Below are 13,359 nucleotides of genomic sequence, written 5' to 3' on the forward strand. Positions count from 1 at the left end.
GTTGATCTTCTCCTTGACTCCTTTAACTCAAAAGTTAAGAGTGTAATTGATGATATTGCTCCTCTAAAAGTCAGGAAAAAGAGTACCAAACAAAAAGCACCTTGGAGAAACTCAACAGCAGTTCAAATAATGAAAAGGCAATGCAGAAAATCTGAACGCATGTGGCGGAAGACAAAACTTGTAGTCCATTATAACATCTATAAAGACACCCTTAATGCTTTCAATGTTGAACTAGGCAAAGCTAGACAGACCTTCTTCTCAAATATTATAAACAGAAACATAAACAACACGCGCACTCTTTTTGCTACTGTCGAGAGACTAACAAACCCCCCGAGTCAGACTCCTAGTGAAATGCTCTCAGACAGTAAGTGCAGTGAGTTTGCTTCCTACTTCTCAGAGAAAATCAATAATATCAGAAAGGCGATCAGCACATCCTCTAGTTGCTCTGGGGTCAGTCAGATCATACCAAACCCTCGGAAAATTACCATGTCAGATTTCGACGCTATTGACTGCAAAATTTTAGAAGACACAGTACAGCATCTTAAAACATCAACCTGTGCCCTAGACACACTCCCCACTTCTTTCTTCAAAAGTGTGTTTAACTGTTTAGAAGCAGATCTCCTAGAAGTGGTAAACTCCTCACTTCTCTATGGGACTTTTCCAACCGCCCTTAAAACTGCAATAGTTAAGCCTCTTCTGAAAAAGAGAAATCTGGATAACTCCATACTGAGCAACTACAGACCAATCTCAAATCTCCCCTTCATAGGCAAAATCATTGAAAAAGTTGTTTTCAATCAGTTGAACAAATTCTTACGCTCAAATGGATACTTTGAAAATTTTCAATCTGGTTTCCGTCCACATCACAGTACAGAGACAGCGCTCATAAAGATTATAAATGATATTCGCTTAAACACTGATACAGGCAAAACATCAATTCTGGTACAACTGGATCTCAGTGCCGCATTCGACACTGTTGACCACAACATACTTCTAGACAGGCTGGAAAACTGGGTTGGGCTTTCTGGAATGGTCCTCAAATGGTTCAGATCATACTTAGAAGGGAGAGGTTATTATGTGAGTATAGGAGACCATAAGTCTGAGTGGACATCCATGACATGCGGAGTCCCACAAGGGTCCATTCTTGCACCACTCCTGTTTAACCTGTATATGCTGCCACTGAGCCAAATAATGAAAAAGAACAATATTGCTTACCACAGCTATGCTGACGACACCCAGCTCTACTTAGCACTGTCACCTAATGACTACAGCCCCATTGACTCCCTGTGCAAATGCATTGATGAAGTTAACAACTGGATGTGGCAGAACTATCTTCAGTTAAACAAAGACAAAACCGAAATCACTACATTTGGAAACAAAGATGAAATTCTCAAGGTGAACGCGTATCTTGAGGCTAAAGGCCTGATAACAAAAAATCAAGTCAGGAATCTTGGAGTGATTTTACAGTCCGACCTGAGTTTCAGTAGTCATGTCAAAGCAATAACTAAATCAGCATACTATCATCTGAATAATATTGCAAGGATTAGATGTTTTGTCTCCAGGCAAGACTTAGAGAAACTCGTTCATGCTTTCATCACCAGTAGGGTGGACTATTGTAACGGCCTTCTCACTGGCCTTCCTAAAAAGACCATTAGACAGCTGCAGCTCATACAGAACACTGCTGCCAGGATTGTGAGCAGAACCAGAAAATATGACCATATCACACCAGTCCTCAGGTCTTTACACTGGCTTCCAGTTACATTTAGGATCGATTTTAAAGTACTATTACTTGTTTATAAATCACTCAATGAGCTAGGACCCCAATACATCGCAGATATGCTGATTAAATACAAACCCAACAGATCACTCAGATCAGCAGGAGCAGGTCAGTTAGAAATACCAAGAGTTCACTCAAAGCAAGGAGAGTCTGCTTTTAGCTATTATGCCAGCCGCAGTTGGAACCAGCTTCCTGAACAGATCAGATTTGCTCCAACAGTAGCCACATTCAAATCCAGACTCAAAACACATCTGTTTAGCTTTTACTGAATGAGCTCTGAGCACTGTATGTCCGACTGATTGCACCCTATCTTATCTTTTTATTCTTTTTATAATTGTTTTAGTTTACCTTTGTTCTTATCTCTGGTTATTGTTTATTTTATATGTTCTTTTGAGTTGAATATGACGAGTGAAAACTGGGTTTGATGGAAATAGTAAGTTTGACAATAAGGTTTGAGTATGTGTAAATCTGTGGAGGGTATGATGAGTGAGTAAGGGTTTTAACAAGAAGGTTTCTGAGTAAAAATCAGGGAATAGTGATTAAAATGGATGTTATGAACGTGTTTGAGAAAGAAATGAATGAGAGGTGTTCTAATTAAGATGGTACATGTATGTAGGCAGTAAACTGAAGAATGTTTATTTTTATATCAGACCATTATTGTGGATCTGACCATTTTATTTTATTTTATTTTATTTTATCTTATTTTATTTTTATTTTATTTTATTTTATTTTATTATTATTTATTTATTTATTTATTTATTTTAATTACTATATCTTTACGACTGTTTTAACTATGCTTGTTTTTAATTCTTTATTCGTCCATATGGTATTCTTTTTTCTCATGCATTTGTTACCACTGTTTTAATTAATTTCTATGTAAAGCACTTTGAATTGCCATTGGGTATGAAATGTGCTATACAAATAAACTTGCCTTGCCTTGCCTAATTCTAGCACATAAATGAATATAATTGTATATTTTTTTATTTATTAATAAATAAATAAATACTAATTTATGTATTTATTTACTTGCTTACAAATAAAACAAATAAATAGTGTCAATAAACACATTTACACAGCTTTTAGTTTTATTTTATTTATTTTACTTTTAGCTGAACGTTTTTTTTTTTTTGTCTCCGCAAGTATATAGTGACCGGGAGCTTCAAGCCCCAACAAGGACAAGAAGTTCCATAAAAACAGTCAATACTATATGATATTGCCAATCTGGTGAGATAATTTCCACCGTGGCTGTCATATCTTATTCACACTTACACGCACGTGTGTACTTTGTTCCTTGACATGCCAAGTTTGACATCGGTACAGAATAGCATTGATTCCTGTAGATTCTTATATAGAAAATATCATATTGTGTATGTTTCGACAGAAGAAAGAAACCTCATACAGGTTTTGAAACACAGAAAGAGTAAATGATGACAGAAACTTCATTACGGCCTTAGTGAGTGTATTAAAAAAGATCCATTTTGCACCTCACCTTATCATGGAGCATCCTTGAAATATCCAGGTGTCTTTGGCAACAAACTGCTGCTTCGTCATAGCGTCCCAAAACTTTCAACGTGTTTCCAAGGTTTCCACTGGCTTTAGCTTCTCCCAGCTGATCTCCGATAGTTCTAAAAGAGTCATAATTATAACAAATTATTTTCGAAAAGGATATAATCCTGTCGGCTTTAAAACAGTGACATAACATTCCAGATTCAGACCTGGTGAGCGTCAAGTCATGCCGATGATACTCCAGCGCCTTGTTGTAGTCATGCAGGTGGAAGTAGGCGTTGCCCAGCTGACTGTAGATGGCACTCAAAATCTGCAGGTCCTCTGTGCCCACCTGGATGGCCGACTCAAAAAAGGAGACACCTGCACGGTAATCTCCCACTTTACACAGACGCTCACCTTCCAGAGCCAGTTCCAGACACGAGGCCTCCATCCTGCAGGGGGCAGCAGAGAAGTGAGCAAAGAGCATGATTAGGAAATATGGGTTCATGATGTAGTGTTCAGACGTTGGCTGCGAACGAAATCAACAAATTTAGTATGTCCAAATTTACAGTACCCATAAAATAGTCTGCAAAAAGTACCCAGATGACCTACTACTCCTGGCGGGATTCTGAAGTGTGCTTACGATGGACACTTTACTACCCCATGAGGCCACGGGAGATGATTTATGAATGGCAGTGAACAGCACATCCCACAGATGCTTGATTGGATTGAGATCTGGGGAATTTGGAGGCCAAGTCAACACCTCAAACTTGTTGGTGTGCTCCTCAAACCATTCCTAAACCATTTTTGCTTTGTGTCAGGGCACATTATCCTGATGGAAGAGGTCACACCCACCAGGAAATACTGTTTCCATGAAGGTGTACATGGTCTTAGGTAGGTGGTGCGTGTCAAAGTAACATCCAAATGGATGGCAGGACCAAAGGCCCAAAGCATCACACTGCATCTGCCGACTTGCCTTCTTCCCATAGTGCATCCTGGTGCCATGTGTTCCTCAGGTAAGCGACACACACACACACACACACACACACATAAAAGAAACGTGATTCATCAGACCAGGCCACCTTCTATCGCTCCATGGTCCAGTTCTGATGCTCACATGCCCACTGTTGGGACTTTTGGTGGTGGACAGAGGTCAGCATTGGCACCCTGACTGGTCTACGGCTATGCAGCCCTATACATAACTAACTGCGAAACACTGTGCATTCTGACACCTTCTATCAGAACCAGCATTAACTTCTTGAGCAGTTCGAGCTACAGTAGCTTGTCTGTTTAATCGGACCACACGGGTCAGCCTTCACTCCCCACGTGCATCAATGAGCCTTTGGCCATTTCCAGACACGAGGCCTCCATGATGACCCTGTCGCTGGTTCACCACTGTTCCTTCCTTGTACCACTTTTGATAGATACTGACCACTGCAGGCCGGGAACACCCCACAAGAGCTGCAACTTTGGAGATGCTCTGACCCAGGTGTCTAGTCATCACAGTTTGGGCCTTGTCAAACTCACTCAAATCCTTACGCTTGCCCATTTTTTTTCAACACATCAACTATGTTCACTTGTTCAAAATCTTCACTTGCTGTCCAATATATCCCAACCACTAACAGGTGCAAAACTGTCAAAAAAATAAAGAGTATCCTAGTATGCATAGTCTGTTAAGCCTTCAGTGAACCTAATCAGTTGATAAAGTAAATGTATGTGCACCGTATCAGCATATTAGATCCGTGCATTTGCTCTTAAAGGAATAGTTAACTCCTGTATTAAAATTTCCTGATAATTTACTCCTCCATGTCATGCAAGATGTTTATCGAATATAAATGAAGGTTTAAGGAAATTAAGGTTTTTGAGGAAACAATCCAGGATTTTTTCTTCATATAGTGGACATCAATCAGGTACAACGGATTCAAGGTCCAAATTGCAGTTTCAGTGTAGCTTTAAAAGGCTCCACCTGAGGAATAAGGGTCTTATCTAGCAAAACCAACGCTTTAAAATAAAACTGTATATATTTTCGTGATGCGCCACGTATTATGTAATCACGTTGGAAAGGCCACATGTGATGTGGCAGAAGTACTGACACAGTGTTTACAAAGCAAACGTGCAAAGTCTAAGGATGCGTTCACACTTTTAGTTCGGTTAGTTTGGTTCGTTTGGTCCGGACCAAAAAACAAAACCAAAACATATAGTCCTGGTCCGCTTAGCGTTCACACTGGAATTTTTAACAGGAAACCTAAAGTTACCGAACCAAAGGCTCAGGGAGACGGTTAACAACCTGATTGGTCGGCTTATATGACGTCGGAGCTTGCTTACCGAACATTCAAAACAATGCTGTGTGCTGGATTAAACACAATCATTTTATGCGTGTACATATGGCATTATTTTTACCCGCTGAGAACTCATAAAGAGCTCATAAAATATTCAAAACATTCAAAACAGCAGCAGTATTTCCTCCGTTGTGCAGAAAAGAGACGGGCGTCTCTTATGCAAAAGAGACGACCGCTCTATCGTCTGTGCCTGTTAATAATGGGCAACACGGTTCCTTTGATGAGAAGAACCAGGTATGCTTTTTGCATACCTGACAAAATAAAGCCTTGTCAAATGACTATCGTTTTAACTTATATGGTGGAAAAGGTGACGTTTGCTAGAAGGATCGAGTGAACGATCAGTAAGCAACGCATCTACGGTTGTATTTTGTAATACAAAATAATATTAACCTTTGTCATTAGACACACTATTTAGTTTTGCATGGTACTAGCATCTTGCGTTATCTAGACAATGCGGCCTCTTTAAGAAACTTTCAATTTAATCAGAAATTGTTTAAACAGTCAATAAGTGGATAAAATCACTACTTACTGCTTGAAGGAATATAGTTGTAATTCCACCTTTCTTCAGTCTAAGACGCTGAGCGAAACTTGCTTGAACGATCTTGAATTAAATTGTTGTGGTATCCGATTATAATAAACATCAACCATGACTGTTGACATTTTTTTTATCTGTGGGAAGGTTTTGAAAAGTCCTCACGTCCCCTGCACAGCCTGGAACATATGTGTCAATGAGAGCTGTCGTTTTTGCCATCCTTGAGTGTCACTTGTTTACCTGCAGTCCGGATGATTCAGCTCTGTCAGTTGCGCCTGACAATGAACATGTTTGGACAGATGCAAATGTTGGGGGTGTACATATAAATGATCCCCAACAATTGTGTCACGGTTGGCGTTATGTTGAGAAGCACTTATTTTTCTGCGGTGTTGCTGATTCACAAGATTTACATATGAAAGAGGAGGCAATGGTGTTAAAGACTCACAGTATGTGATGTCCATGTACTGAACTCTTATTATTTCACTATGGCAAGGTTAATTCAATTTTTCATTCTATGGCACCTTTAATTTATTTTCAACCGAAGAATGAAAGACATGAACATTACATGTGGGTGAGTAAATTATCAGGAAACTTTCATTAATATGATATGGATTTTGACAAGACTACTTAAAGAAAAGAGCAACTAAAGGTTTTTAAAACCTAACGATCAGTCCATTATTTGTTTAAGCATATTTAAAGATTATTCAGGCCTTTTGGAGAGGTCTTACATTAGAGGAACAATGAGGGTCCGGGTTCTCTTGACAGCTTCCATTTAAAGTCCATTTAGAGTTAATGCACTTCCCATTGTTTTCAAAAGCATTCCACAGATATGGTAGAAAAATCAAGAAAGAATTATTACAACACCAACATCATTAGGTCTGTGTCTACACAAGTTCTCGAAAATGTCTTGTTGGCTGTCATGCAATAAAAATCTAAGAGTTCATATGGTGTCATAGAATGACTAAGAATCTCAGCTTCTCAGGGGGGAAAAAAAGTTTATCACATCAACAACAAAAAAATTTTATGCTTTTGAAAAAGTCTCTTATTCTCACCCAAGCTTTTTCATTACAAATATATTAAAACCAGTAATATTGTGAAATATTATATTATATTGCAAAATATTGTAAAATATAATTTGTTCCTGTGATGCAAAGATTTTCCAACATCATTACTCCAGTCTTCAGTGTCACATGATCCTTCAGAAATCATTCTAATATAATGATTTTTTTGATTATCATGAATATTGAAAAGTTGTGCTGCCTAATGTTTTTTGTGGAAACCTTTTTTTTCACGATTATAATAGAAAGTTCAAAGGTGTTAATTTGAAGTACAAGGCTTTTGTAACATTACAAAATATCTTGATCAATACTTTTGATCAATGCAATGTGCCCTTGCTGAATAAGCACATATAACCAGAGCAACATCCTAGCAATCACCTTGACAACCCCTTAGCAACCACACAGCAACGCCCTGGCAACCACATATGACAACTACCAAACTCACCTCACCTTTTATCCTTTTTCTTTTTATAAAATTTAGCGCACCGTCCAAACATCTCAATCTTTTTAATGACCTTTTCTCCTCCAATGTGATAGACCCGCTTAATTCTCCACGGGGTGCAGCCTGAGTGCCACGGCTTCGACCCTCTTAGACACATCACGAAACTCTTCCAAAAGACACCAAAATCCAGGAGAGCCCCCTCTGCGAGACCTTTCCCAACCCTCTACCACTGTGAGAAGCCTCTACCAGACGAGGCTTTAGCATCTAAAATGTTTTGTTGTTGACATGCCGTGACAGGTTATGCTGGGTCTCGTACACAAACGCAGGGTCAGCGGTAAGCCTGCCGAGAACAGATGCAACTGTGCAACATGCTCATGTCACCTACGGACACCCGATGGCCGGCGTCAATTCCAATTATGTGTGAGACGACACATGGAGATTATCACGCATAAAGGGGGAAACAGAGTAACTCTAATGTGCTTTAAACAGCTCCTAAACCCGTTATTCCAGTTGGGTGGGTCGACCTCATAAAAAAATGCTGTGCAGCTTCTGATTTTTTTCAATTGCATGCTTTAAAAAATAAGCATTTTTAATCGGCATTTACAGTTCCATGAAAAACCTTTAACATCCATTCCACAAAAGGTTCTTTATAGTGTAAAAAGGTTTTTAAAAGAACCATTTTTTCTTAGAGTGTGTTCACACTCCCAGTCTGGTTCTTTTGGTCCTGATCAAAAAAGATGATGATATATTTAGTCCTGGTTAGCTTAGCATTCACAGTTTCATTTTTACCATCAAACCTAAATATACAAAATAAAAAAGCAGCTTTTATGATGCATATTTTGCGATGGAACTTGTTGAACATCCAAAACAATGCTGCATGTATAATGGGATTTTGACTGGCTGAGAATTCATTAAGAGTTTATAAAATGTGTAAAGGAGTCAAAATCTCTTCATCTCTCTCTCTCTCACAGACACACACACACACACACACGAAGATCTGCTGTGAGGAGATGCCACGGTTCGGACGCCTGTATCGAACTGTGATAGGCAACATCACGAATATAAAGAGAAAAAACAGGTATGATTGAGCATTCTGTCCTTTTTAGGGTTGCACCTTGTGAAATCATGTCCTGTTTTTGGTTAATTTGCATGTCTTTGGTCCCTGTTGTGTTCATATATCATTCAAACTGAGTTTGTTTGGAAGCGGAGCGAGACTCATCTTTTCAGGTGTACGGTCTGCTCGTTTGGTCCACATCAGGGTTTGTTTTAATCGTTTAATTTCCATTGCATGAACGTTTTTTATAGGGGGAAAAGGTTCTTTACTTTTTTATATATTCAAAAAAAATTACTTTTAAGAATTGTTCAATGGAAGGTTTTTTATGGAACTGAAAATTGGGGCCCTATGATTTTCTGCAATGCCGAAAACACAGAATCCAATTATAAAAACAGAATTTACAGAATGTGTGAAATTTTTGATGAATTAATAAAAAGAGGTCAGTACACTTAAATCAAATCACGATATATACTAGTGTCTCTGAATATTAAACCACAAAAATAGTTTTAATATGAATATTGCATGTTCTGCGTGCATGGTCTCTGTGTAAATTAATAAAGGGTGCAGATGCGCAGTTATATTTGCCACACACACACACGTAGTGTTTCCAAGTTTTATGGGGACTCTCCATAGGCGTAAAGGTTTTTATACTGTACAAACCGTATTTTCTATCCCTCTACACTGCCCCTGCCCCTAAATCTACCCATCACAGGAAACATTCTGCATTTTTACTTTTTTTTTTTAAAAACTCCTTCTGTATGATTTAGAAGATGTTTTCCTCATGGGGAGCAAAAAATGTCCCTACAAGGAAAAGGATTTTGCATATTGCCATCTTTGTGGGGATATTTTGTCCCCATAACATAGGGATTACCAGCCCACCCAACACACACACACACACACACACACACACACACAGAGAGAGAGATATTTAACGTCTTCACATCAATCTGGCTATATATTTAAAAAAAAAGTTAAAAAAAAAAAAGTTGTGTACTGTGCTAATTAATTGAGATTTCTTACAGCTCTTACAGGTTGTTGGCCTTGTTTGTTTCGTTGCTTCTATTGCTCTCCCCTTTTTTGTAAGTCGCTTTGGATAAAAGTGTCTGCTAAATGATTAAATGTAAATGTAATGTAAATGCAATCTATCTTGAATAAATATTGACAGAAATATATTACTGTTGTATAGTAAAATCTAGCTCTCTCAATGTAATAACACCAGCACCACCAATAAAAATAATTTTGAACGTTTACAATCACAAATGTTTTAAATATAAAGTACTTTAAACAAAACAAAAATTATTTAATATGATTAAAAGATAAATAAAACTAATGTTGTATGCCTTCATTTGATTGCCAAAAAATATTAAAATACACAACATCATTTTCTATATGAATGTTTTTTAATTGATAAATAGTTTTTGAATTAATTCAATTAATTAGACATGTTTTTTATTTAGGCCTAATTTAATTCAATTAAACTATGCAAATGTAAACTACAAACCTAGAAAGGGCCATCAAAAATGTGTTAAACTTTTAACAAATTGTTCTTACATTGTTAAAGTTTCATGATTTCAATTAATTACTCAAATTTGATTTAACCATTAGAATGGAGTCAAAAATCCAGAAAAATTAAAAACAGGACAAATAGAATTTGGGAGGATGAGCAATAAAAATAGTAAAACCTAATTAAACTATCTCCTGCCCCATTTGTGCAACAGAGACAAGAATGATTCCTCATAATGAGGCTTTTTGAGGACAGCATCACCATAACCTTTCACAATGTTCCGAATTATAATTTAGAAAGTAAAACCACCAACAAAAAAAAACATGAACTTACAGTAAATTGACTGTGGGAGCCGAGAAATGACTAGTCTTTGGAGTCTAATCATACTTTTGACTCAAACCAGTACAAGTAAAAAACCTAGTCAGCAACTTTTGTCCAGGCAAGCACAATTTTCTTTAGAATATGTAAAGATGTAGCCTCTCATGCCATTAATAAGAATTAGCGAGAGAGCATGAAGGCTTTAGAACAGTGTCAAGGGACAAAGCAACCCAAGAAAACCTTGAATGAATTAATCTGCAGAAGTAGAGTGAGATGTTTTCGTGAAAGCGAATCGACTCAAGCCAGAGGAACAGTCAGGTAACCAAGGCCACGCTGGAAAAATCCATTATCCAAGTTAAATCCCACGCTTTGCCCAGAGTGTCCTGGCAGCATTCACATGCTCTAATTTCTTTGTCCTCAGCGAGGTGGGACGAGGGCCGAGTGGCTGACGCGATTTCTCCGCTGACCGACGCAAATGACTATTCACACCATACATTAACTGATACTTCTCATGAAGTAATACATTTCACTGATTCTTTCTGAAAGGCCAGGCATATGTTGCTCATTATTTCAAAAACTCTGACATTAAAGGGACAGTTTGCTCAAAAATGAATATTCAGTTATTAATTATTCGCCTTCATATTGTTCCGCAACTCAAAAGGAAAAAGTTTAGTATGACGTCTCTTTTCATGAATTGTTAGAACAACAAAAAAGTCACCATATGGCGTTAGAAGATTTGGAAGAGCCTACAACATGAATACAATGGACTACTGTTATGCTGCCGCTTTTTGTCCTTCTTGGAGCTCGACAGCACCTGATATGCTTTCATTGTCTGGAAAGGGGCAGAGTGAACATCCTGTTAAACATCTGTTTTGTTCCACAAAAGAAAGAAAAAATTAGGGATGTACGATATATCAACCACCATCGGTATTGGCCAAATCCCGATATGTTCATTTTTAATGTTAACAGGCCGATATGATATATTAAAGCCGATAAATAATGGATTATTTGGACACTGTCACATAATAATGGACACTGTTCACCATGATGGTTCTCAATCGCTTGAAATATGATTGAAATCACTTCAAAAAGAAAAAATACAGTTCAGTGCAAACATGTGCAACGCAATTCTCTATTATAATATAAGCCACATACAATTATGAAAACATAATTGTGTGCGTGAGACATGGCTTTAATGGTGAGACTTTAGTTTTTCTAATTAGGTTCACAAAAATGAAATAAAAACATGGATTTATATTTTTCAGCCAATATTTTGGTTAACGGCTTTCAAATTTAAAGAATTACTAGATATCAGTATCAGCCAAAATTCTCATATCTCATATATTAGGTGTATCCCTAATTTAGCCTAGAAATCTAGACGGACCCTAGCGGCAGCAAATTTAATCTGCCCCCAAATGTCATCTAGGAACTCTCAATACCCTTCTGAGCTGTATTACTCTCAATCTGGACGGGCCAATCACATTATGTAGAGAATCGGTGGGCGGGGCCATAATGATGACGGCCGAGTTGCGTTTGCATGCTTCTAGTAAACACAGAAACTGGCGAACGGCGGCGGTCTTTCGAATCAGCTTTGACCGCGACTCTGGAAGACTTGGAGTTAAGCTTTTCTCTGAGAAAAGAACAAAGAGCGGCACTGAAGTCATTCTTAAAAAGGGAAGATGTGTTCGGAGTTTAGCCGACCGGATACGGCGAATGTTTAATCTGTCAGCGAGCTCTGTTTCACCTTCGTTGCTCTGGTTGGTTGTAGCGCTATCCTATCGCGTGCAGAGGGAGTTTGAAGGACAACCGTTTATCCCGCCCCTCAGATTGAGCCCTGTCTATGGTGAGTTTCCAGACCAAACATCTTGATGTGGGTCTGGCTTGTCAGGCTATCCCTAATTTCCATGATTGGGGGAAACATCCCATTCCCATCACAACCGGGATTGCGTAATAAAACCAGCCCAACTGCTATTCAAAACGCACACAATGGCCAAAACTAGCCTGTAAAAGCTATTCAGCCCAATTTGGCAAACTTGGCTACACCCCATTTCAGTAGCTTGCGCAGAGATCGACAGTATGACCAATTCACTCGCATTTGCAACAAAAAATAGATGTGCGCGAACTGTACAATGTATTTGAGCATGTGAACGAACAAAAAAAAAACAGGTATCTTAAACGGAAGATCACAAAAAAGTGACGTCTGTGACGTCACCCATAGGATTCTGAAGAACCGTTCTGAAGCGTAAAGTAGAGACGAGCTGAGCATTGCCATCTTGGCATCGCCAGTCACGCCCGGATAACTGACAGCGGGCAAAGAGGCGGGGTGTGATTATAGGTGATACTGAGCATCCCTAAAAACGTTTAACTAAAATTAAAACGAAAGCAGAATTAAATTAAATTGAATTCAAAATATGAACAAAAACTATGGTATCTCAGTGATACTAACATAACATTAGTATGGCAAAACCACAATGGTTACACTGACTTTTATATATTTAATGCAGAAATAGTTACGCACCTAAAGTTTCTTAATGATTCCTACATTTTTCAACTTAGGAGTGCAGGATCTCCTTGAGTAAAAAGTAAGCACCAATCCCTGTTGTGGAAGCCATGACATAGCTTGTTTCAGAGTACGTGCGCAAACCACTAAGCTGAATTCGATCCCATTCCTGTCCTCACCAATTATTTCCTGTAAATGTCGGAAAAAAACACCCCCCCCCCCAAAAAAGCATACATTGGCCCTTGACTCATCTTTCAGCTCAATTGTGAGATGGTCCTCCAGTATTTCAGGATGTACGACAGCAACAGAGACAAAACAGTGCCAACAAGCAATGACCCTCTATTTTAATTATT

At 38.3% G+C, this 13,359-nt stretch overlaps 1 protein-coding gene across 1 annotated transcript in view; it reads right to left on the reverse strand.

The window, feature by feature from the left end:
• gpsm2l (G protein signaling modulator 2, like) overlaps nt 1-13,359 on the reverse strand; it is a 37,144-nt gene that overhangs the window by 20,507 nt on the left and 3,278 nt on the right. Inside the window, exons 2-3 of the mRNA XM_067445586.1 lie at nt 3,490-3,711; nt 3,264-3,399 (exon numbers count right to left, since the gene is read on the reverse strand). Of these exons, the coding sequence (XP_067301687.1) occupies nt 3,264-3,399; nt 3,490-3,710 (357 nt within the window). The 5' untranslated portion in view covers nt 3,711. The remainder of the gene's footprint in view (nt 1-3,263; nt 3,400-3,489; nt 3,712-13,359) is intronic.

This window comes from Pseudorasbora parva, chromosome 6, assembly GCF_024679245.1.
Source record: "Pseudorasbora parva isolate DD20220531a chromosome 6, ASM2467924v1, whole genome shotgun sequence".
Classification (NCBI taxonomy): domain Eukaryota; kingdom Metazoa; phylum Chordata; class Actinopteri; order Cypriniformes; family Gobionidae; genus Pseudorasbora; species Pseudorasbora parva.